Source organism: Acyrthosiphon pisum, chromosome A1, assembly GCF_005508785.2.
Source record: "Acyrthosiphon pisum isolate AL4f chromosome A1, pea_aphid_22Mar2018_4r6ur, whole genome shotgun sequence".
NCBI lineage: Eukaryota > Metazoa > Arthropoda > Insecta > Hemiptera > Aphididae > Acyrthosiphon > Acyrthosiphon pisum.
Genome location: NC_042494.1, coordinates 988233 through 1015257, shown reverse-complemented (window position 1 = coordinate 1015257; position 27025 = coordinate 988233). Strand labels below are relative to the sequence as shown.

The 27025-nt window shown below is 29.0% G+C and overlaps 1 protein-coding gene across 3 annotated transcripts in view; it reads left to right on the top strand.

Annotated features, from left to right (window-relative positions):
* The window catches only part of LOC100161412 (cationic amino acid transporter 2), a 37400-nt gene that overhangs the window by 3135 nt on the left and 7240 nt on the right, over positions 1-27025 (top strand). The window contains exons 1-3 of one of the 3 annotated variants that reach the window (XM_029486472.1): positions 11043-11063; positions 25824-26061; positions 26769-26897. In XM_029486472.1, the coding sequence (XP_029342332.1) occupies positions 25845-26061; positions 26769-26897 (346 nt within the window). In that variant the 5' untranslated portion in view covers positions 11043-11063; positions 25824-25844. Of the gene's footprint in view, positions 1-11042; positions 11064-11755; positions 11861-25823; positions 26062-26768; positions 26898-27025 lie in introns of those variants that run through there. The other 2 variants (XM_029486471.1, XM_008186310.3) reach the window with 2 other exon arrangements.

Genomic DNA, 27025 nt, shown 5'->3' with positions numbered 1-27025 from the left:
ATTAAAGGTAGAAAAAATATTTATTTGAAAAATAAAAGTATGTATCTTCACAGTACTTACACTCCTAAATAGTACGAAAAATTTCAAGAATTAGAAAATAATATGGTCTTAAATGTATTATTTAAAAATTCAAAAACCAGATTTCGAGTAACTGTATTAATGAAGAAAAAGGGGGTGCATGCCTGGCTAATCACCCTGTGTACCATGTATACCGACGAATAATATAATGATTGTTTATAAATTACAATACTTCATATTATGCCTTATTTATTACTTAATGCGCAAGCGTGGTCGAGTTTCGTTCTCTTTCCGAGTTGTGAAGTTCTCTAAAAGCAATTTATTCATAAACATTACGTGCAATATTAAAAATGTTTTTTTCCCTAAGAAAATTCTCTATAATTAATTTGCGTAATAAATATTTGTAGACATAATATTTTGTTACACAATATTATGTTGTACTTATCGTATCAGATAGAAATAATGTGTTAAATTATATATAAAGTTCTACTGAAATATGTTTTAGGCGTTTTAGCGATACATTCTTGTCAGATTAACTGCTTCGAGTATGTCCAGTTTCGGCAAAAACATAGTCTTAAAGTATATATTTGTTTCAAACAAAAATGCGGCTCAAGTTTATAGAAAAAATAATATTTATATGTTCAAAGTGATCGCAAAAAAATGAATCGTGATCTCGTACTTCACACGTGTCACAAACAAACGCGCGCGCGCACACACACAAAATACATTTGGCAATTATTTAGTTGTCAAAAAACAGGTATTATTAAATCGTCATCGAATCGTTGGCGAATGTTAGATTTCGAGTTTCTATAATATATACAAAAGATCAAACCCATGTTATTTTCGCGTCAAATTTACAGTATATGAAGTGAAACTCATTCGCGATTTCTTTTTAATTTAAATTTTTCTAATTGAATGACGTCTTCAGAAGACTTGCAGACATATTATTAAACGGCTAAATTATTCCCGCAATCGTCAGTATTGGCGTTGTCATCAGCTGTGTGGGTTTTATCCAAATCTAAATTATATATTATAATAATTATTTTACGTCCGTGAATGTATATAAAATATTAACGCTGCAAAATTTTGCACAATAAATCGTGTAGGAGGTACATGACCGGTGGTTACGTCCGAGACACATTATACTCTGAGGCCATATAATAATACGATGGCGACTTGTAAACGCTTATAACCTACCCTAACCCACATCCACATGTCCACACGGTACCTACTAATTTGCGTCTGAAATTATAATCAGTATATACCTATAGCCTGCAGTAGGTGAGTTGCGCCCGAATAAAACAGATTTAGAATCGTCAAAGATAATAATTATCTATGGCCATTTACATAAAAAATAGATAAAAACGTGTCTAACAGAACAATATAATTTGTATTTCCTATTACAATATTTGAAAAAAAGCTATCCAAAATAATCAGAGTAAGTTACAGGTAATTGCTATGGTACACAATATTGTAATGAAACAATAAGAACCTTCTTATGTCTGGAAAAATGTATGGGTACTTACCATTTATGTCAAATTTTAGTAAATGCATACATAATAAATTCTAAAATATAATACTGTACATAATATAATATTTGGTGACTTATTATAACTACACAGTACACATATTAACATTTATATTGTTTTTCAATTTATTTTTATTAAGGGGTCCAGTGCCGATTTTCCTAATTTTCCGATTCTATAAAACATGAAAATTATAATATATTTATATATTTTATCTTTTTTTTTGTTTCTGTAATTATAATACTTTTTCACTTATCTACTTTCCGATACGTATTTAGGGAGAGGAGGTTGGCAATTGGCATGGTGTATTATATTAATAAAAATGATTTTACATTAGAAACTCTCAGACAGTCAGACCTCGTTGAGTGGTCGGATTTTGATAACTATTTTTATTTCTGAAAGGAAAAAAAACTTTCTACAGCCCGCATTGAACTCCGAATTTTATTTTATCAAAAATAGTTATTTTTAAAAAAAAGTCTAAAATTGTCTTTTTTAAAGACATAAAAAACATTGAGATAAAAATATTAAAAAGCTGAGTTCAATACTGGTTATAGAATAGTTCCTTCGATATAAATTTTTAAAAATATCAAACTTGGTTGATTCTATTGCACATAGTCATTATTTCTGTGTGTTTTTGAGGACAAAATTACATTAACCAAATCTTAAAAATAGTAACAATTTCAATGAATAATAATCATAATTAAACGGTCATAAAAATATGTTATACTGCAGGTTGACATTTAAAATAAATAATTATACTTACGTCCGTAATAACTACATATCACGACCGTCGACTTTTCATATGCACAAGCATGATGTCGATAATTAGTATTATAATATTATAGTTATCTGGTTGCATGTTGAGTGTAGGCTAAATAATAGAGTTATAGAATCAACTACCAGCATGAATTATGTTTTTTTTGGTACAATACTACACTGAGCAACCCAACTCAAACAAAGCTTGACCGTTGTCATCTTCTTTTGATATATAATTATAGATATCGAACATAAAACAGTAGGCTAAGTAGCCATGATAAGATATTATTATTATTACCTATACGTGTGTATACCAACAATATATCGTTTACTTTTACCTATAATATTCGCCGAGGCACAATTATTCAAAAAAATGGCCGTGAATAAAAAATGGAATTTTATTCGTTTTCTCGACGTTATACGTTACTATTTATACCACGTAAAGCCTGCAAGGACGGACCAAAATCACCTTGAACATTGCGCGAATCTGCTACTTCGAGACTAGTAATTATTTAGGTAGTTATACCTATCAGGTTAATTGATCAGTAAAGCGACGATATTCGTAAAAACGGACGGCAGGAATCCGACGACACCGCGAATTTACAAACCTATCCTGCGTTCTTCGGGATTTTGATATTTTCACAGACGATTTCTCACAATAGTTTACGAATATTGTTATATTATTCATAACGAGTAATTTTATTCCATTAATATGGGTCAAAAAATAATTCATAAATGTCACATATTATATTTTTAGCCGGTAAATATTGATAAAAATCTTTATTTTATTCATATACCTACATTTACGATGAATGTAAAAACTATACTTCGATGTAACCATCATTAGCTAATAGGCTAACATTTTTTTTCTCATATTTTAATCAAAACAGCTAATAATCAACAATTTTACTTTCAGGACATTAAAAGCTGAAATATTGTAGAATATTGTATCGCTAAAATGGCTATTTTTTTAGCATTATAATATGGTGCAGTGTGATAAATAACACACGACTATGACAAACAAATATAAAATATGAATCACAATATGCGAATACTAAGGGAAACGATTTTCTGGTGACGCGTCGGTATTCGTACAGGAAAAAAACTGAATCTCCAATAATGCGTAGTATAATATTATTATAATAAATGTGGGATTTCAGCAAAAACACTACGGTTGACTATAATATAGGTATATATATTTAGGTATATTATGTATTACTATATTATCAGACGCATCTAGTGTTTGTTTTACATTTTTTTTTTTTTTTACGTCATTATCAATGAAATTATGACCTGCGACGGCAACTATTATACTTTTAATGACTGTGTTGTATTAATAGAATATTATACTATAACACAAGCATTATTCGCATTAAAAAAAAAAAAAAAATTACTGTTTGATTTGGCGATAATGGAAAAAACCAAAGTGATTACATTCATCGTAATACAAAATCCCGATGTATACAATACGACACTGTATAATACAGTAATTCGAAAAACCTCGCCCTAGGCAAACGCGTAAACTTCTATTACAATAATATTATTAATATGTAGTTGTACCAGTAACCCAACTATGAATGTGAACGTCAAAAACCGGTATTACAACAAATGTATTTTTTAAACGTTATGATGATAGCAGTGGTAACACTGTAGCCGGCGATTGCGACTTTTTACCTTTTTTTATCCGGAAAACCCCTACACTATTGAGCTCCAAAAAATATAAGGATTGTAGTTTTTTATTTACGGCACAATATATACGAAGAGTTGGCTTAGAACACCAATAACTTATTTAAAGGAAATAATTCAAAATTAGAAATGGGTATTTGATTAAAAATATATTTTTAAACGCTATTAGTTTTTTACCCCAAAAAAATATGATCGACGATGCCTCTTCGTGTTTTATTGCAAATGCTCCAACAGATAACTTAGTTTTTTCATAATATTTTATAATATTAAACAATTATGTATAATACCCCGATGTATAATTGTATAATAATATGTACCTAATATGACTAGTAAAAATCGTATTTTAAAAAATTATGTACTTATTGGATTTGAAATTTTCAAAACGTTAAATTTGATTTTTTAAACATAATTATTATTATTATGAACCGATGAAAATCGTTAAAATAATTAAGGCATAAAAAAATTATATCGCGCATCATGTTTAGTTGGTCAAGTATTTTGTATTGAACGTATTTCTAGACCAAATATTGTATCTTTCATATACAAAACCATTGATGCGCTTTAGAGTTTGGACGATTACACACGATATAAAATTCAGAATTGACACTATAATTTCTTGTAGAACTTAGAGTATTATCTCAAAACTACATATAAGAATATTCAATTTCTGTTATTATTGTTATCTACCTATGTCGTAAAAGTTCTCATCGAAGACATAATATTTTCCAATGAATTACTTATTTTATTATACAATTTAGAGAATATACTGGTGCACTGTGGTAATAAAAACATCGTCTGATATCACCTCTTTATATAATACAATTTTTGTCGTTTATATTAATTATTAATATTATAATCATTACCTAGCATTACGGGTAATCTTGATATTGATTAAATAGTAATAATAACAGGTAAAAAAAATGGTTTTCTTGATCTTATTTCGGGTCTGTCCAGTTCATCTTCCTAGTTTTACCTAGTCATTCGAGATTTAAATATAACCACTGAAGAAGCACTTCCGCCAGCAATTTTGGATAAAACTATACTATACAATATTATTTATATTCATAATATGTATTTATATTCATGCTGAATGATCTTGAAAGTGAGTGTATATATCACCACGACACCACGGCCGTTCATGCATACCTATAATATAATATCAGCGGCGGCGCTTGTCCGATTGCCAAAAACAGTTTTTTCGCTGCCGCCATCATCGTTCGAGGGTTGTCGCGACCTGATTATTTCCTGTTCACGTACAGATACTGTTTATGTTCGTCAAAGGATGCGATAGGTACCTATACGAAAAATGTGACAAATTTCGCGTATGTATCGTGAATCTAAAAATCCGAAATGGGGAGGTGGGCTACATTTTTTCAGAAAAAAATACAACTATAATTTTAGTACATAACAGCGACTATAGATAAGATTTGATAACAATATTAACCATTTTTATTTTTATTTTAAATTTATGAGTTGTAAGACGTGCAGAGAACTATTTATTATATAAATGCATAATATAGGGTGTAACAGAAAGATATGATATGATATCTGTATCTGTCATATCTTTCTGTTACACCCTGTATAGCCTTTAACCCCTCGCTCTAGATCCACCCCTGGTGAAGGGTGGTCCACCATCCTACATAATTTATATTATTATTTCGACTGTGATAATTTGTGTATTCTCACCAAAATATTATGTAGGTCAGTCGAAAATGTAAGACGTTACTGTATGATTGATGCACTGCTGGTTTGACCATTGATATTTACTCGGTTACCGACTTGGTAGAAATAGCACCCTAGATCATTCGGTTGCATATTGATATTATTGCCACTCTGTTTATCCTGTAAAATTTACGCATGTGGTTTTAACATTTTGGTGACAATAATACTCTTGACAAAATAGATGGGAATTTCAGCAACATTTAGATACGCACCTGATTCGGCTCTGCTTATTTGTACAATATAATAATATAATCATAATAATATGTTATACATATTATTATATACAAAATAAATCGTTTTGACAGTACGTAATGGGTTAATACGTCGTATCGATTAATATGCGCAATGTCCCAATTTAATTTCTCATGTTAAGTTATTAGTCTGTACAAATTAATGTTAATTATGACATAATTGGATAAAACAACGAAATTGGTTAATATACGTCTTAATGAATAAGAGCTGTTATCTGTTAACGCGACCATAAATAAAAACATGACTGAAAATTAAAAACCAAAACTCTGCCCCCTATAAGATTTAAAATTAAATTAAAAATAATATTATGTTATATATAAAATAAATAAACCAATTTAAATTACTAACTTTTATTACAGAATGTATTGTATGCATTTATTATGATTAACTTAATTTATTTCAATTATATTAACATTTCTTATACTTTAAAAAAAAATATATAAATTAATAAAATATACTATTATTTTATTATATTATAGTTGCAATTTAATTATAATAAAATATACTTACATTATATCTCATATTCTTAAACAATTAAAATTCTTTTTTTTTTTTTAGTATCATTTCTTACAAGTGTACAACCCATCGGTTATAATACAACCAAACTATGAGGTCCCTTAAATGTCACATTAAGCAATTTTTGCTGTATATAACAATGTAATATTATATTTTGGTGGGTAATATAATTCGCGTGGCCAGTGAAATGAGACGAACAACAATAATGACTACGGAGAGTGGAATATGTCAGCAGGACCAAATAACTTGTATTGTTGCTGACATACCTTTGTATTTATCTTGTCATTATAATATTATAGTCTCAATTAACACATTTATTGGTAAACATAAAATCATTAATTATAAAATAAAGGGCGTAACACAAAATTAAGGTTTATTCAACTTTTCTAACAATTATGTAAGAGCAAAATCTCGTTTCGTAGTTTCGTTCTAGTTATTGATACCAACTACCTGCATAATTATAATAAGAATAGTAATTATTGTTTATAAATATACTAGTACCTATACAGTTTTCTTTTAGTCAGTAAAATTATAATATACTTAATAGTTAATAGTTATTATACCAATTATAATAAAAAAGCATCGAAACACGAAAGAAACAGTCAAACAGGTATTTTAAATCCAACACTAAAATATAATTAACAACAATTGCGACGTTTGTTATCATAAATATGGTATATTTAAAAGTACATACCAAATTATTAATTATAATTTATAACGAGCATAACATTTATTTTTGTTAAAATACAATTAGCTACAGCTGAGTAATTGATAAACGAATGCGATTCAACTGAACATAATACATGTTATAGCTTAATGATAATTGATGAACTTCGGTTTGGTTTTAAAATAGTGTACCTAATTTGTTATACATTTGTCTATTATGTAAATAAACTGATTAGGTTCTCAATTAATACTATGTGGAATTTAAAAAATATGTAATACAAATTGTTGTAAGGTAATTTATTCTTAATTCAGCTTCAACTTTGTTACCATTATTGACGACGGCATATTGTATTTTATTTTGAACAACCTATTTATAATTCAACGATAGGTAGAACTGTTTATGAAAATAAATGAAATGGTTCCTTTTTTATGAAAGGAAGATTCAATATTCGACTGTGGAAAAATAATGTTAGTTAATGGTTATCATAATAAAATCACATACATAAAACATAGTAGGCATATATTAGATTAAAGTCATTATTAATTTATAATATTCGTTGAAAAAATTTCGGACGAGGGTCATTCTATCCAAATTAGTAGAAATTTTAAAATTTAAAATAATTAGTCAATACTAGGTGGGTAGGTGTATTATATAATGTATTCGCGTTTTTATCTTTTCGCCTTTTATTTTTATTTCTATCAATATAAATAAATAAACACTGCTATAATACGGCAGGTCGTCGTCTGACCTTAAACAAAATGATTAAACATAAAAAAATGGAACGCACGCGATAAGCTTTACATGGGCTTATGTTTTGTATTGATACAAGAGAAAAACGGCTGCAGTGCTTAGATACGAGTGAAAATTTATAGAAAATCGTCATTTTTCGTGTAAAAAGAACAGCAGAAAAAAAATACAACCCAAACGTCAACCGGTTAAAATGTAACGGTTTAGGTAGATACATAATACGTTTTCCTTACAATTAATTTGTTCCCGATATCGATGGTGTTAACACCAATACTGCCTTCACCACTACACCTGTCCACACCCACTAACCGCTGTTTAATCTTAAATCAATGTGTTTCTCTGTACATTACACGTTTGGCTTACGAGATAACACATTCGAGTTTTATAATATTATAATAATTGTTATCACAGATAATTAAAATCACCTTTTATCGTCCGCGTTTCAATTGCGCAGGTACCTATTATTTGTTATGAATTTAATAATTGCCCCTACACCGACAATCTATATAATCATGCGCACCCACTTAATCATGAACACAATAACGTTATAAAATATTGTAGTACAAGTATATGTGATTATGTCATAACATTATTATACGACCGTTTAGGTATAACAGTTCCTTAAATTAACGACAAGTAACACGTCGTAATAATATATAATGTGTATCATAATATACGAAACCGACTTAATCTAATTTAAAGTATTTTATTATATTTTGTGAATAGTGCGTACATTTTAGTTTATGTTATTGTACAAATAATTGTATCCACAGGTAGAATATTGTAGGTATATTATATTATATTTTATACTCATAATAATAATAATATTATCCACACTATACTCGTTTTTCCAAATTATATAAGAATTGTCTGTTATGTGCTTATGTGCAGATGGCAGAGCGTGGACCGTTTCTTTCGCGGACCACTGCAGCAGGTGGTCGGACTGAATTTTTTTTCAATCGAATTTACTATTATGACGTATAGAACATGTTGTATGCACATATTTATTCATAATATATATATATATATATTATATAATATTATTTGCGTGTGTGTAAGCATGCGGTGTAAACGTGATGGTCGAATAGCGTGAGTACCTACCGATATGATATATTGAATCCCTATCGCTATACATCCGCTCAGGACCAGAAAAGTTTCGGGCCAGGGTCAATCACTCGGGCGCCAAATGATAATAATATGAACTTTTTGGAATGTGAGAGGGCATGCTTGCCAAACGTGTAACCCTATAGTCATCATGACTCAGATGAAAATAATGTTTTGAGATTCGATTTGTCGGCAACCTATATTTATTACGCGCTGTAGGTATAGTAATATTACTATTGTCTATATAGACTAACATACATAATATAGTAATAACTATTATTGGTATAACAATAATATGGCCTACGGTTATTAAGTACATGTTATAATTATAATATACATATATTTTAAAAAGTTGCGTAAATATTTAGGAAATATTTTAGTTATATTATTTGGCTAAGAAGTTCATATTTTTGAAAATGTTTTATAAAAATATTTTAATCACATATTTTCAAAAAAACATTTTTACGTAAACTTTAAACAAATATTAAGTCAACATTTTTATGCAATCATAATATAGTACAATATTTTTTTATCGTCAGAAGAAAATATTTATAAAATATTATTAGTCAAATATTCAAGCACTTTAAAATATGCACAAATTATTATCATTTCCCAAATGCTGTATGGGAAGCTAAAGAGCTCAATTTTTAAGTTGATTTTTGGAATTTGTAAGTTCGTCGGTTTGAATTAATTAACAGCATAGGGGGCTACTTCGTTGTTTTACTAAACCCCTCCCCCCACCATTCTCCAAATTACACCAGACGACCGACTTAATAAACGTACAACATATTTGTCATTTAGTAGATTCAGTTATTAAATGCATATATTTCGGATTGACCTGTTAGTGTGAAATGACATTTTCTCAAATGAAATTTATAAAAGCTGAGTAGGTTAGGTTTAGACTTAAGCACGGAGTCTTTGTTTGGCCATGATATATGCAACGAAACGCTTCTACATCAACAGTAAAATGTTAATACATTTTAAAATTATTTAGAAATTTAATGTGAAACACTCATTTTAGATAATTTAACACTTTAATTTTATTATTTATATAAGTATGTTTATTATTAATATTAAATAATTTTTTTACATTAGTCGATCCTGAAATAAAAAATATACCCTCAGTAGATCTTAATCAAATAAAAGTTTGGACACCTCTGATATAGAGTAATATTATATTATATAATATTTTATAGAACACTATAAATATAATATAAATACTTATGTTAAACTTTATGAGTGGGTGTTTGTTGGAAATACACACTAATTCGCAATTCACGGAGCCAGTTAATATTAATAATAATATAAACACAATATTATTCAAACATTATAACGGTACTGTTTACTTTACATAGCGCTGAGTATATTGTTGTATTATACCTATGTGTTATCGCTCGTCAGAAAAATATCAATAATTTCGTTAAAATTATTTAACAATATAGGAGGAAGTTACGCGTGTATTGCGCATTCAGTATAATATACACGACACCGTAATCGATAACCTGCACAGAAATATAAATAATAGTGTAATATAATATAACAGTAGATATGGGACTTCGCAATAAGAATTTTATAAAATCAGGATTTGTTATTTGACGATGGTTTTTAATTTACACAATCGATGTGTTAGTAATGTTTGTATACAGTAGTATAGATAGCGACGTTCGATTATACAATGAAGATTATAATAATATTATAATACAATTACAACTTACATAATAAACAATAATATTATATTTACGTACGATGATATTTTGTTTCGACACTCCGTTTATGTATAGGTTGCAGTTAAACCTACATCTAAAGCAAATAATGTACTGAATGTTTTTTTTTGTAGTATTACCGTCGTTGCAAAGTTATATATAATTGAAACGTATTATAAGACTATCTGTATAAGCCGACTAAGCCCGGGAAAAATTAACAAACATGAACCTATGTCGGTTTATCGCACTGTTTCAATTGAATAGGTACCTCAGTTCACGGACAAATCGGCATCGGTGTACCTCAATATGTAAACTAATTCGACCTAGATGCGCAATCGCGGAAATCATGGGATACAGCACTAATTGGTATGTTTTCGAACGTTGTTCAAACTACTCTCTAAACGTTTCCGATATGTTTTAAGACAATCTCTGAAATTTTTGTCAAAATCAGTCGAATCTGGAGTCTATATAACAAACGCGAGGACATTGGATTTTGATGTACATAATATTATTAATATTATTATAATATTATTTTAATAAAAAACAATAAATTAAATACTGTTAGGTATCTTTTATTTAAATCTAAACCCATAGCAACGCCTCCAACGCTGTATCGTATAAACAAACAGTTATTAGATTTTCGTGGGCCCAAACATAATTCGCGCGTTAGCCACCCCATGAGAACCTATAGGGGTTTGAAAAACTGAGCAACAAACACTCGCCGAGCTTCGAGGAGTACGGAGTGTACGTGGGTTCAGTTTAGTAACATTATATTGTATTGATACATTACATAAATGCTAAATTAATAATAAATAAAATAACACATATAATAATAACATATAATATGAAAAACAATGAATTTAAATAATCATATTAAGTATATTATATACAATTTACAATTTATTTAAAAAGCGAGTTTTCGATAGGAGCTGTATGAGACGTTGTTGGGTTCGGGGTTGAGAGTTTCAATTATAGGTGATCGGAAATTTGTAATTGTCTTCTCTAGTTTTCAGGGCTCATTCTAAGTCTCATTCAAACGTACATTTATAGTTTATATTACAACAATCGAATCAATGGAATCGTCTCGTATCCAGCTATATTTACATTCAGTTATTGCCGCCGCACATAAATTTCGCATGATATGGAAAACACTGAGCGTACCGGTAGGTACATTGACCTGACATTGCAGACATATTAATTGTTATTTAATCCCTTGCCCGATTGCGGCAGCGGCGAATACAGTTGTGCCAGACTGCAGGAGACAGGTATAGAGATATTTTTTTTTGAAAACCATTCATTACTGTAATCACATAATATTATTATATATACTTACAATACGTAACGCATAATTATTGTCTTCAGTAAATTCGTTTGTCTTTGTAGGTTGTGGGTATATAATTATTGTTATAGCAATTTTAATTCATTGTGTATGTAGCGCAGGCAAGCAGCGTTAAATCGCGTTTTTGCAATTTTTAACATATAGGTAGGTGTATTATAGATAATATGTTTTTGGGCTGGGTACAACATTTTTTTTCCAACCGTTTTTTGCAAGGCCGGTTTTTGTAACGCTTTGTTTATTGCCATAGAAACGCAAACCAACAATAAAAACACGCAGACATTTTTTTTTATTAAATTCCTAACAAAATGTATCATGCTACTTATATAGATATATTTTGTCCACCACGATATACCCAAAAACATATCTGTATGAATCCTCAATTTTCATTGAAAAATTATCTAATAGCATTCTATTTTGATCAAAGTCCTAATGCGTATACATTTGTATACAGTTTCGGTACTCCGTGCGTAATGCAATGGATTATTAATTGTATACCTCTGTATTTTTCGTACATTTTAGCTATTATTTTTTATCGAATTGTTTAGCGATAATAGACTTTGCCTAAGTTATTCCCGAACGACACCATAATATTATAATATTTAGTCTCATTGGTCGATAATGTTTATATTTTTGGCATATTATATATATTATATTAACGAGGTGTGATAAATTGATCGTCGCAATACCATTATACGATTTGTAATTTATAGTAGGAGCTCAAGGTCGTGAAAAATAACAATACACACATAACATTATTGTATGTCTAAACACAGCGGTCGACATAATATCAAATTCGTGCAAATTTTTTTTCTTCCTCATATTGTAAGTACAATTTTGCAGTGTATTATCATTGTTTGGTGTGCCATCATACAACGCCATGCGTGTGCCTGTGGATCATTAGACACGTCGTCTACATAGGCTTAGAATGGTGGAGGCTAAGGCGGGGGGTATAGCCACCCCAGAATTCTATTAAGCCCCCGGAAATATGTTTAGCCCCCTGTGGAAAAGTTTACTGTTTTATACATCTATATTATGTGAGAACTGAAAACATTTTCTATTTTTATAGCGAATAAAAACACACCTTAGAAATGCAATGACTAACAATAGATTTTCAAATCTATCGTTACTTCATACTGAAAGGGACTTAGCTAATATTATTAATTCTGAAGATATTCTTGATATATTTGCCTAAAAAAGTTGGCGTTTAAACCTTATACTATAATAATAATTTCCAATTTAAAATTTTTTTTTTTTTTATATTTAATTCAAATACAAAATATGTATATTATTTATTTATATTTTACTTTAAAATCTGCTTCTTTAGTCCTTTTTATATTTTTTTCCTTTACATTTTTCCATAGTTGTATTTGTAGGATATTGTGTTTTGTATTCGAATCATAAGGTATAGAACATTTGCGAAGTAAGTCGAAAGAAGTTCCGACATATACCACAAAAAAAAGAGGCTATAGCCCCCCAAAAAAATTCATCACGCTACGCCATCAATGATCGTCTATACAGCATTCTCTTATATCCTATTGTGATTTACACACAATATTATCATATTGTAAAAATCTATTTTATTGTTACGCTCATTGTAAAACTATGGCATAATATTGTCTAAAAGTAAAAGTTGATACTGTAAAACAAATAAATAGAATTTGAATTAGAAATAGGTACCTACTAAGAAAGTGGTGAAGTCGAAACGGAGAGCTCGAGACTCGATCGATTTTCACACTTAAATTTTTAATTAAATGTATATGCGTATAATAATAGATAAGCTACAGTTAAATGATTTGAATATATTCTATACATATTGTATAATTTATATGAAATCGTTTAAATAATGAGAACTGCACTCGATGAGTTTTAATTTCGTCAAATATTACACAACGATATTTTTTATAGCTGTCCAAAGTTCGATAGTATAATAACTCATACAGACAATAATAATCGTCGATCGCATCAACTTTCAACCACGTCGTTCAGTTATTTGCTCTGTTTGTTGATAAAAAATTTAATATAATGTGTTGTGCACTTATAAAATAATATTTTTACCCACACCAAACTCGTGTTAATATTTATTTAAATATGATCGTATACTTTTAATCGTTTCTAGTATGAAATAATATTATATAGGTTGAAGTCGTCAAGGCTCAAGGACATCTCTGTTCAGCACATGATAATACAATAGCCTTCAACCAGAGTCAACAAAACTTGGATATCGCGGCGGGTTAACATAATATATTATACATAGTACAACGAGTGGAATTTATCATATAAACATAGGAATTTTAAAAGGGGGCGACGGAATTTTATTTGACAATAACACGCGTAAAGACGAACAATCAGCAATTCGTTATAATCATTGTTAAGATTAATAAATACCTATTAAATATAATATAATAATATTCAAGATTATCTCAACGCAGTTTAGCGGGGGTGGATCAATGCCCGCAATCTGAGTAAAGTGAGGGGGTGGTGGTAAGCCATAAATACGCATTATCGGTCCAAATGCATAACATTATAATAAATATAGGTACCTATACACTAATTGTCCGATACAATTTTTCTGATTTGTCATTCACATGATATATATTATATAAATTCCGTTGAACACTGCATCGATATCCACGGACAAAACTCCACTATAGAGGATTAAGCATACAAATATAATATAATAATCTGATGAGAATATTAGCCTATAAAAACATTATATTTTGTGACTCCTGCTTTATATTCGCATTGATCTCGGACTAAAGTGAAACTATACTAATATATCATTAATCAACAAATGAATGACGTATTGCGCGTAATCTCGTTTTATTATTTCGCGTGTAACAATTATAATATATTTATTTTTTTGTCGGTATAGCTAGGTACCGCAGTAATAAAATTACAGAGTCAAAGTATCGTCATAATATCAGCTGCAGGTAGATATAGGTACTTATCCTGTACAAACGCAATAAACGTAATTATTATAATTATTACGCTATATACTACGTAGGTACATCGTCAGCTATACGATATAATAGTATGTTAATCCATCGTGACGCTTTGATTGATTTTAACAACATGGGTAACATTATATTATTGCGAAAATCAAACACACTTCATCACAGCCGTGTCGGTCGTCAGTTGTCTTCGTTTCGAGTGCGGAACGTCTTATAACTACCTACCTATACCTGTCTACAACAACTGCGCAGCAGAAAATGTTCCGAAAAAAAAAATAATAATAAATAAATTGGTACGTGTAAGAAAACATATAATAATTATACGTTTATGGTTAGGGAATTTTTTAGTAGGTATCAATTTCTCTGTATTCGCTAATCAGCCTGCTAAGCACCACAAACCGGTCATGCGTCGTGTACCTATATGTACGTAATTTTATTTACACATCTATATACAGCTGGTACTGTACTTACATTGTTCCAATTTACTCAGACTTTTGTAAATTTTTTACGGATCAAGGGGCACGCAATTGGTTTATATAATATAATATTAGTTAAATTATTCGCCTATAGTTTTTAGCAATCGCGTGCCAGGAAAAACTCTAGACTTAATCAAAATATAATGACTTTTACTCGTTGAGCATTACGCCGGCTTGGGATGAAAACAATTATATCTAATTTTTAATTTTTCTAAGATTCAAAAACCTACACTTTTTTTTTATCGAAAATAGATGTTAAGTTACACAACTCGTCATCCAATGCACTGATTTAGACCATAATCCAATCTAAGTAAACAATTATTTATAAAGATAACTCGAAAACAAACTTTTAACAAATATAAGTCTTTTACCTAATTTGACTTTCTTTTTTTAAAAAATATTTTCATTTTAACACTAATGACAATTATACATTTTACTGGTCTGCAGAGATTTTTCATTCCATGCATTTTGAAAATCAAAATGGCTTTTATTTTGTTTTAAGAATGAAACCATTTCGTTTTCTGGATAAAGTTAGGTTAGTATGCCGCGTCCAATCCGAGACCAACAGCTGATGCGCAGTTCAATCATTCATAGTTATATTTTATTTTACTTTTTGAAAATTTAAGAGTTGGAAATTTTTATTCCTAGTCGACGAATTTATATTGTTATTTACAATAATCGCATGAACGGGTAATGGTACGTGATTATTTCACTTGCAAGAGACTTCGACGAAAACTCGTTACGCAATAATCGAATCGTATTTTGTCGGTAAACAATATTAATATACCGTTGTCGATATTTTATCAGTTGATTTCACGTAGTGACAACGCAAACGCTATAGACAAATTTGCATTCCTTTTGTTCGCGTTGTTTTCATGTCGTTGTTTCGCGTTGTCCTAATCGTTTAATGAATTTATGATAGGTAATCAACGACAACATTATAATAATTATCCGCAGTTAGATAGCTCAACCGTGTCAATACATCAGCAGATATCGCGGTAGCGATTGTAGTTATTATTCATTAAATAACAGCGTTCTCGTGACACAGCTTACGAAAACAATACCTTTTAGTGACAATAATTAGTGCATTTTTCGTACATTCCCACGATTTTGTCCAATGATAATATTATAATAATAATACTGTTATAGTGTTAGGTATGTATGAACAATAATTCATACTGCAACTATATTTGCAACTATATTGTTCCGTAACGTGTGCGTTTCATTAGATTGACTACGGAAGAACACAAGTTTATTATTGGGCTTCAAAATAATAAAATTGCTTAACGTCGTAAATAATTAGATAAAGGTATGCGTCGTATGTGCAGTGACAAGAGAATCAGACCTATAACACTTCAAACAATAAATTGACAATACGTATATTTTCTGTAAACATTTGGAGAGATAATTTTTCATTCATTTTTGGTTAGCAGGACTATACCTATAATAGTTATTGGTAATAAAATATCGTTAAGTAGTCGTTAAAAAGTGGATGTCCTTTATACGAGTGGTACGAATATATTATATTTGACTAAGTACACTATCATAATATTACAAAGATGAAGAAAGTGAATCTATAAAATATTCCTATATTACAATATATAGGTTTATAGAATTTTATAATTTGGAACATATTGAAATAACTATACTAACAATGTTAATGGTACCTATTTATTAGTAAATACCTCCTTGATAACCTTGTACCGCGGTATACTGCAGCAATAAAATCGAATGTTGAAATGTAGGTACCGATATAATATTTTTATTGATAATGGCAATAAGTCGTAAATATTATTGGTATTTGAATGGCTATACCGCGGTATATCAGCATAATCTAAGTGTTGAGACAAAAATATATATCATGTAGGTACCTAATGTTTAGAGTAAACCGCACACTAAAAGACACTACCAAAAATACATGAGATCTTCTGTTGTACATTTTTTAAAAAAAGTTTTGACCTACTTTGTGTTGCTCGGTTTTGCATATAACATAACGATCATAATGTTTTGATGCAATGATATAATGTTTTGTCGGTGAATAGGTACTACGCATCGGCTGATCGATCGATACGTAAGGAAACCGGAACATCGCGGTCGTATTACGATAGGTATAGCCATACACAGAAAACACGTGTACGATATTAGCTGCATGTACAGTTTTAATGCTTGACAAAAAATAAATAAATAAACCGAACACCAACACACAGACTACTATACTACTTATATTAATAATAATAATAATGCGATACATTATATGTCCTGCAAGTCGATCGTATAGTATATATTATATCGGTGGACATCGATAACCGGCCGAGATCGGTCGTTCGGTGTTATTAAAGCGTCAGAAATCGTTTAGGCGCCACCACGTCGACCTATATAATTCATTTATATACTTACATATGGCACAATTTTTTTTAAACGACTTGGGTAACGCGACAATTAAAAATCAATTCGTCTGGCTCCAGTCGGCGGCGGCAGGCATATCGGTTGGATGTATCGATGATGTAAAACACCGCTGAAATAATATTATAATTTATAATACACAGTACACGTCATTATTGTGCATTTTATTTTTATTATGTAAATATCAACATGAACACATACGATCGGTAAAGACGCAAAGTTCAATGATTCATAATATTATTATTATTTTAGAGCAGCCAACGCGTTGAATCGAATGATTGCATACAATAAAATATACCAATATTATACTATATAGGTACCATGTAATATATTATTATAGAGTTCAAGGACTTATGTCTTATTCTAAAGATTATTTCCAATTGACAAATTTAGCAAAGATAGCTTCTATAAGATCAACAAGTATTTATACTAAAATCCTGAATATTCATTATTTTCGTTGTGTATAATTATTATGGTCGGTAGCAGTGCGTCGATATAAATCGGAAGAATTATTAAAATATTAAATAGTTAAGTAGGTAGGTAACATGATTATATTATTCAAACTGCATAATATAAGTATGTTATAACCTAATCATATTGTTAAGTACTCAGGTCAACTAAACTTTTTGTATTTCTAACAGCCTGGTATGGAGTTTGTCTGTCGCCCGTTAGAATAAGAAGGCTTGACGTAGATTTAATATAAAGTGATATGTTTATACTATATTAATATATTGTTATTTTATTTTGTAGTCAATCATATTATATTATAGCACCTACAATAATAATATTAATAAAATCATTATTGTGTCATTGTCAATCGGTCGACGGTCAGACGTGATTGCGGCTTCCGTTTTAATCGTTTATTTTCGTATTCTTAAACGTCACAATAATATTATAATATATTCGCCGTCGGTTAACCAAAACAGCAACGTCGTCGAGCCCGGCACAGTTTGGACGTTTTTTTGGCCGCCGTCCTCGCGTGTCAGTGTCATTGCATCAGCCGTCGCCGCTCGTCGTCTGAGTGCACTTCGTCTACGGTGGCGATAAATAAAAATAGACAGAGACCAGACGAATGTTTAACTCGATACCTACGACGATTTTCTCGGTTATAATATTGTAACGAGTCATTTTTGGAGATTCGTCAATACCACTGCTATATAATAGTATCATTTGTTATATTAATAATATATTATATATAATTATAATATTATACACCAAGTGAACATGATGGTAAATTACTATTTTGTATACGATTACAACGATTTAAGAATATTTGCCAAATACCAATAATAGTCTATAATATAATAATAATAATAATAATATTTTATTAACGGAATAAAATTCTAATTTACAATAATATCTTAATGACAGTTGTAGGTACATGCGTAAGTTATACTAAAAATTAATACAAATTATAGAGAACAATAAAATATATATAACATATACATTATACTTGTTAGAAATTAAAAACTTGACAATTTATTAAATAACAATCTTGACTTAATTAAACTTAAGGCGCCCGGTGCCAATGTAATTTTGTCCTCAAAAACACGGTTTACGGGAATAATTATCCTGCCCTGTAGAGTTAACCAAATTTAATATTTTTTTTTTTTATTAATAGAGGAGAATATTCTACAGCCTGCATCTAACTCCTTTTTTCGATATTTTCATCTCAAACTTAATTATAAGTCTTTAAAAAAAAGACAATTTTTAGCTTTTTTTATAAATTATTTTATACTATTATTTAAAATAAAATACAAAATCAGAGATCGGTGCGGGCTGTAGGAAGTCTTCTTCTTTCAGATAAAAAAATAGTCATCAAAATCCGTCAATTCTATAAAGCTTGAGAGTTATTCCCGTAAAGTAATTTTTTTCGATATAATACACCCTATCAACCACCCCTAAATAGTTATCGGATAGTAGATTATTGGAGAAGTCTTATAATTGAGGTAGCAACTAGCAACTAAAATATAAAATTGAATTTTCAAATTTTATAGAATTGTGGAAAATTTGAAAAACTGACACCGGGACCCTTAATAGTTAGGTAATAATCTAAAAATAGCAATTTAAAGAACTAATAGTCATATTGAACAATATAAAGGTGATTATTACGCTTACTGTCAATGAAAATACAATAAATTGTAATCGATCGCTGGCATTGGGTTTCGCGGTACCATACCTAATATTATATTGAAATGTAAATATATTATATTAGAATCCTCTGTAAAAAAAAAACTAAAAATATTTATCCAAAAAATTAAAAACTATCGTTCGTTCAAATTGATAGATTATAAACTACATATAATATACTCAATTACAATACACTTATTGTAAGCAGAACAAAAATTAATCAAGTTCTAGTTGTATTCTCTCACAAACTCTGAAGTTTGTGTATTAATATTTAAAAACAATTTTGTAATTCTCATTTCAGACCAAAAAATATAAAACTTTCTTAACTTGTAAAGTTTAGTGATTTTCGTGGTATTATTATAGTACTAAAATATAACAAATTTCTAAAATAAAAATACAAAAATGGTCTTGCTATAAAAAGTTATTTGTGTGCATATATTCCACTTTGAGTAGTTTGAATGTAGCGATACGTCAAGAAACTCTTACGAGGAAAATTAGTATTAGTGCTAAAAATCTAAAAAAAAATTCTTATGAGGAAATATAGTATAACGCGTTATGTCATCCATGAATATATAATTGCAATTTAAATATAACGTGTTAAAATGTTTTCCTGTAAATTTCCCGAAATTATTACGCAAATATTCTCTGATGACAAATGTTTTTTAATGTATGCTCTTCAGAATCACTCTGAAAAATGGTTATTTTATGAGAGATCTCTATTGTTTGTCCGTGTTTGTTTTGACTCATTGAACAAATAATATGACATAACACGTCTTAAATGTTTAATATGCAATAGTATACATTTTATAAGCTCAAATATATTATGTATTAATATGAAAATATGAAAATATGAAGCATTGAAGTATTAAAAACGTGTAAACATAAGTTTTTATTCAACAAAATGATTATTTAACTGGTCATAATTTTAAAATACTTTCCGCAATCTAGGTTAAACAATGTTATTTTAATATTATATTTAGATAAAGAGATTCTTATAAAGATATAAAAAAAATATTTTAATATTGTGCTCATCATGCGTTACTATTATATAGATAACAATTTCAAAATATAAATATCACATTGATACACATATATTTCATCAATGCGTAGGTATTTTAAAAATGTTTAATTCATTTATGCAACTATGCAAGACCATCTTTGTTGTAGCTAAACATAATAGTGATATTTCATACGTCTTGTATTATAGAATACGATTAGACGATAAAATAATATAGTGTATACTTATTACATTATAATATTGCAACGTTTTGGTTAGGTATAGAAAACTTTATTTATTGGTCCACGAATAAAATATGATATTATACGGTGTACTTTGTTCGGAACGTATAGGTATAAGAAAAAATTTACGTTTACAATTTATAGATTGGAGTCCATATAGTTATATCATGCGCGATGACATAGTAAGGTCAGCTCTTGCCATTTTCATCACGCGTAAAATATATAAAAATCACACTATACACGTTTTAAATGTACAAAATAAATAAAAATATTTTTTTAAACAATTTTTTATATCATTACGATTTACACTTTATACCCTAATACATATTTGTCATAACTTGTTTTGTAATCAACTCTCTATTGTTAAAGATGACCTTTTTTAAACCATTTTAACTATATTATGGTAATAATATTTATAGAAATCTATATAGTAATGTATTTTTTCTTAAACATATATTAGTAAGTACGTATCTATCAATCTATGTTACGATTATTTTCAAAAATTTTAAACAGTCGATTTTTAGGTTTTTGCGCAAAACTAGTACGATTTTATGGTAGCTAAAATAATCCCTTAAACCTGGTGCAACCAGGATCACAAATGTCAGATCATTCTAATAAACAGAGTGCATCCATAGTTCCTTCACTTAGTTTACAACTCAAGATATAACGATTTTAAACTGAAAATATAGCTGACATGACTATTTATATTCGTGGCCCGTGAGGTAAGTGGCAATATTCAAAAAACTGTTTTGAACTGTATCTAGATGTAACATGTCACCTAATAAGTTATATAATATACGATTGATGATTGAACAAATTCTTTTTAGAAAAATCCGTCCCATTAATAGGACATTTTAATTTTTAAGTGATAGTTATTTTTATTTATTGATAGTACACCCGCGAGAGCAGAGAATAAATAATATATAAAGTTTAACAATATTTCGAGCATGATAAAATAAAAATAATAACAAATAATTGTGGTCAATGGTAATCATACAATTATAACTAGATACTTGACTTGTATTATTACCTATTTAATAATAATTTGGAAAATCAATTAACTTTAAAAAAACGTCATCAGCCATTGTCGAAAACAAACAATTTTAGAACACTCTGTTTAATATAATATTTATATTGTATAATAATAATATATTAAACATTATATTATGTTACACTGACTTTTAAATTAAAATACATCTTACTGGAAAGTAAAATGTACAAGAAACCTTAGAACATATTTTCGATACACATACTTCTAGGTAGCTACAAGCTAATATAATCTTATTTTAAACTTGAAGCCACATTTTGTAGTACCCATGCGTTTTCTACACATAAATAATATATATATATACCTAGGTGTTAATGATATATGATCTGTTCAAAAGTTTTTCTTGAAGAGTCATCAATAAATAAAAAAACTTTTTAATTATAAAATGTTCAAAATTCAATTCGGTTTATTAAATTACATTATAGTGTGCTAAATACTATTATTATAATCAACGATGATATTGATCTTAAAAAAATTCGCCTTCTCTAACAAAATATATTTGAACAGTTATAAATTTAGCGATTTCTCAGGTTTAATTTGATGGATATACAATACTATCTCTTATTGAACAATTAAATAAATAAAATTTGTTATTCATAATGATTAATGCTACGGCTTGTGCTAAACACGTGAACTCTTCTCTTGCATAATCGTGCACTTGTAAATGATTAAAGCTCCGATAAAACAAACCCTTGTTAAGTCTTTATTAATTACTATACGTCTATACCTATAGTATATTAAAGTATTATACAATTATGCATTTTGCCTTATGTGTGAATGTGTACACACATTAATATAGTAGCGAATATTAGCAGCAATATTATAAACGGTATAGAAACATTAAGTCATGAAACTTGGGTGTATTTTGACCTAAATAATAAATGTCTTTTTTTTTTAAAATTAAAACCAAACACGTCATATTAATATGTAATATTGATTAGGAAAATCATTTTTATAGACTTCATAATTACTACGTAGGTCCCAATATATAATAGGTACGTTATGCGATATACCGGGACAAAATATTTGAATATTTTTTAGTAAATTTTATTTTAATTAGTACATTGTATTTATAATTATATTCTAACACATGCAATTTATTTTTAACTAATAGTAATATTTGCGTTATCAAGTATGAAAAATTTAACGATTAGTTCTTCACTAAATCGCGATTATAATTAGTACTTACACTAAATTGCGATTATAATTAACGGCTATAATAAAGCGCGTTATTATCTATAATTTTGTCTTCTTTAAATTCATTAGGTACCTATTGCAATTCATTTGAATTTAAATTTTAAACTTAATTAATCCGAATTTCAATGATTCAAAGTATTTTAATTATATTTTACAGAGCTATATTGTATTTTATATCTTTTTATAAGTTTTCATAGTAATATAATATTATATAATGCACTGTTAACGATAAAGTCATAATCATTAAACATTTTTAAATAGAATTTAAATCGTTTCATACTAATTCGGACAAACAGATCTAAAATATAATATTATCTATTCGAAATGTATAAAAGCGTTTGCGTTTGCATTTTAATATTAAATATTATAGTTAATCCGCACTGCAATGGTTTTAAGTATTTTAGTTATATTTTACAGAACTATGTGATATAAATCTATAATATTATATAAGTTTGCATAATATTTTACATGTGTAGGTACACTAAATAGTTTCAATTGACAATTATTGAATCAGATTTAAATCGTTTCAGTTAAATTTTGACAAACACATTAGGCCGTACGACCCATATTTTTATAGTATTTTATCTGAATTCACAATCAAAACTCAACGATAGTGAATTGTGCTATTATTTACTGCATTATACAAAATTATACTTATTTCTATATCAATGAATATTCCAAACCTACAAATAGTAGGTACGTTACTTTTTATGATATGTGCTAGCACGCATTTTATATTACATAGGAAGTTATTGTTTATTTATTATTTAAAAACGATTAACAATGTACGTCTGTACGCAATATAATAATAGCTTATTTTAAACTGTTATAATATATTGTATAATAATATACCTGTATAAATTGATAGAATAAAATATTATATTAATTTCATAATGATACATATCAGATTCCTTGTCTAATTATGAAACTATGAACGTAGACTCGTGAAATCATTAGGTACATCGTACATATTATAAGACTAAAATGCATAATATACCGTGAATATACTGAATGCAAATTATTGTTTGGTATGTTGACAGTTAAGATTTATAAATTATTATAATATTATGGAAAATTCCAATGAGTTTGCTGTTTTTAAAATAACTTTTTTTCTGGGAAAAAATAACTATACAATATTATACAGCAATCCAGAATTCCAAAATAATCCAAAACGAATAATAAAATGAATACTTAAAATAATCTATCGCTTTAGTTCTGTAAACACGTCGAAAAATACCCAGTAAAAAGTCTCAAGAAAATTATCATTCACTAAAATATAGTATTGCAAATTAAATTATCAACAATTTAACTACATACCTCCATGTGCTTAAATTTTAATGACTAGCTTATTATTCGGAATAATTGTAGTATTTACTATTTACTAAAAACGTCGAAAAATTGCTTATTAATTTAAAATATAGTCAGTACATTTTTCGTTATTAATTGGTTCAGAGAGTCGTGTAACATAATATATGAAATAAAAATACTGCATTAAATAATATAGTAAAACAAAAATAAAAACAGAAATTTTAATGCACGGTCTTAACAAATGTATAACAAAATATGTTGACTTAATATTTTTATAAAGTTTCCGTAAAAATATTTTTAGAAAATATATTATTAAAATGGTTTGTTAATGTTTTTTATAAAATATTTTCAAAAATATGAACTTCTTGGTCTAAATATTTTCTAATTATTTATGCAACTTTTTTAAATATTTTGACAACCATATTATTTTCCTGAAAATATTTTTACCATATAGTTGGGAAATAATTTTGTGCTGTGTGGGAAATAATTATCTCATAAAAGTCATCCCTCATTATTATACCTTATAGAAGTGATCTGTGATTTAAATAATATAACTAACAGTAACAGGCCCATCAACTCGATTCGTTCATTTCTCGCCACAAAGTTAATCGAATATGTAACAATTAACATTTGAAAACATACAAATTAAAAATTTGAAAGTTCACTGTTGCTGTATTGGACCGACTCATAAAATTATTGACTTGCCGTAATTCTTGCAGCATGTTTCAATCAACGCTCATGTTAGTAATTTTTACTCTCGATGTATTGAAATATAATAATATATTGTTAATTGTGCATTAGTTTCATTTTTCGATCTGGCACGAAATACGTCACCACATACTTCTGAATTTTAAAATTACACTTGAGAATTATAACTATTGATCGTTATGTACTCGGTACTATGTACCGACCTAGTTCGACGATAAGTCGACGAATAATATTGACTCGACGCGATTTTGCCTGTAAACAATAGATAGTGAAAACAGTATGTAATAATAATAATAACGAGACTGACGATTTATTTTTATTTTGTAGCGAGAAAAACTGATCCAGGTTATGTCTAGACGGAAAAGTGACGACGACATACTGATCGACCAACCGGAAAAGAAGAAATTGGCCAGGGTCCTCAACCTGGCGGACCTGACGGCACTCGGCGTAGGGTCCACGTTGGGGGTGGGCGTGTACGTCCTCGCCGGATCTGTTGGCAAAACGGATGCGGGGCCAGCGGTCGTGTTGTCCTTCATTTTGGCCGCCATTGCGTCGGCTTTCGCAGGTGAGACGAGGAGAAGAGAAATGTTAAAAAAAAAAACTAATGAAATTACAGACGACTTCTGTTTCCGGTGTGAGTTCAGAATAGACTGGTGTTTAAGAACGAACAATTAATACCGAACACTGAACCGCACAATGAAAACGAGTTAGGTCGTGATCACGTATCAGTCGTATCATCTACGGTAAAATATACCACCACGGTTATCTACCAGATATCCAGTATATAACTGTGGTAAATACTCAACTTCATCCACGCGTATTTTATACTTTTCTGCAGTTTGGAATAATATTATACATTTATATCTATTCGAAATAAACACATCACAACAAAACATTATTTTCAAACAAATTGGAAGAGGACACATTTTTTTCCAATTTTACGATCGCGTGTTAAACATATTTAGGTAACAATTTTCATTCCATCATATAATATAACTTTTCTATAAGAAAATTGTCAATAAAAAAAAAAAAATATACAAAATGCATACCTAACCCATAAAATATAATATATATATAAAACCATCCCCTCGGTATATATGTACATAATGTAGTATATGTGTACATATATTACGGAACGTCGGAACACCCTATTTACAGTCCGAACCGGAAATTAAATGCCAACAATATCATTATATACGATATCATTATCACTATTTACGACTCAACAGCTTAATAATATATTATTATATAATTATCTCATTATATCCGCAGGTCTGTGTTACGCTGAATTCGCAGCGCGAGTGCCAAAAGCCGGGTCGGCTTACGTTTACAGTTACGTCGGCGTGGGCGAATTCGTCGCGTTTGTGATCGGATGGAATCTGATACTCGAATACGTCATCGGTGAGTCAAGCTTAGTCCCATCGAGCTTCTACAGGGTGAATACCTAGTCAGTCGTGGGGACCAATAGCAATGTCTTTTCAATTCCTAGGCATATTTAAAAAAAATTATATTAAGGGTATTCGATGCCA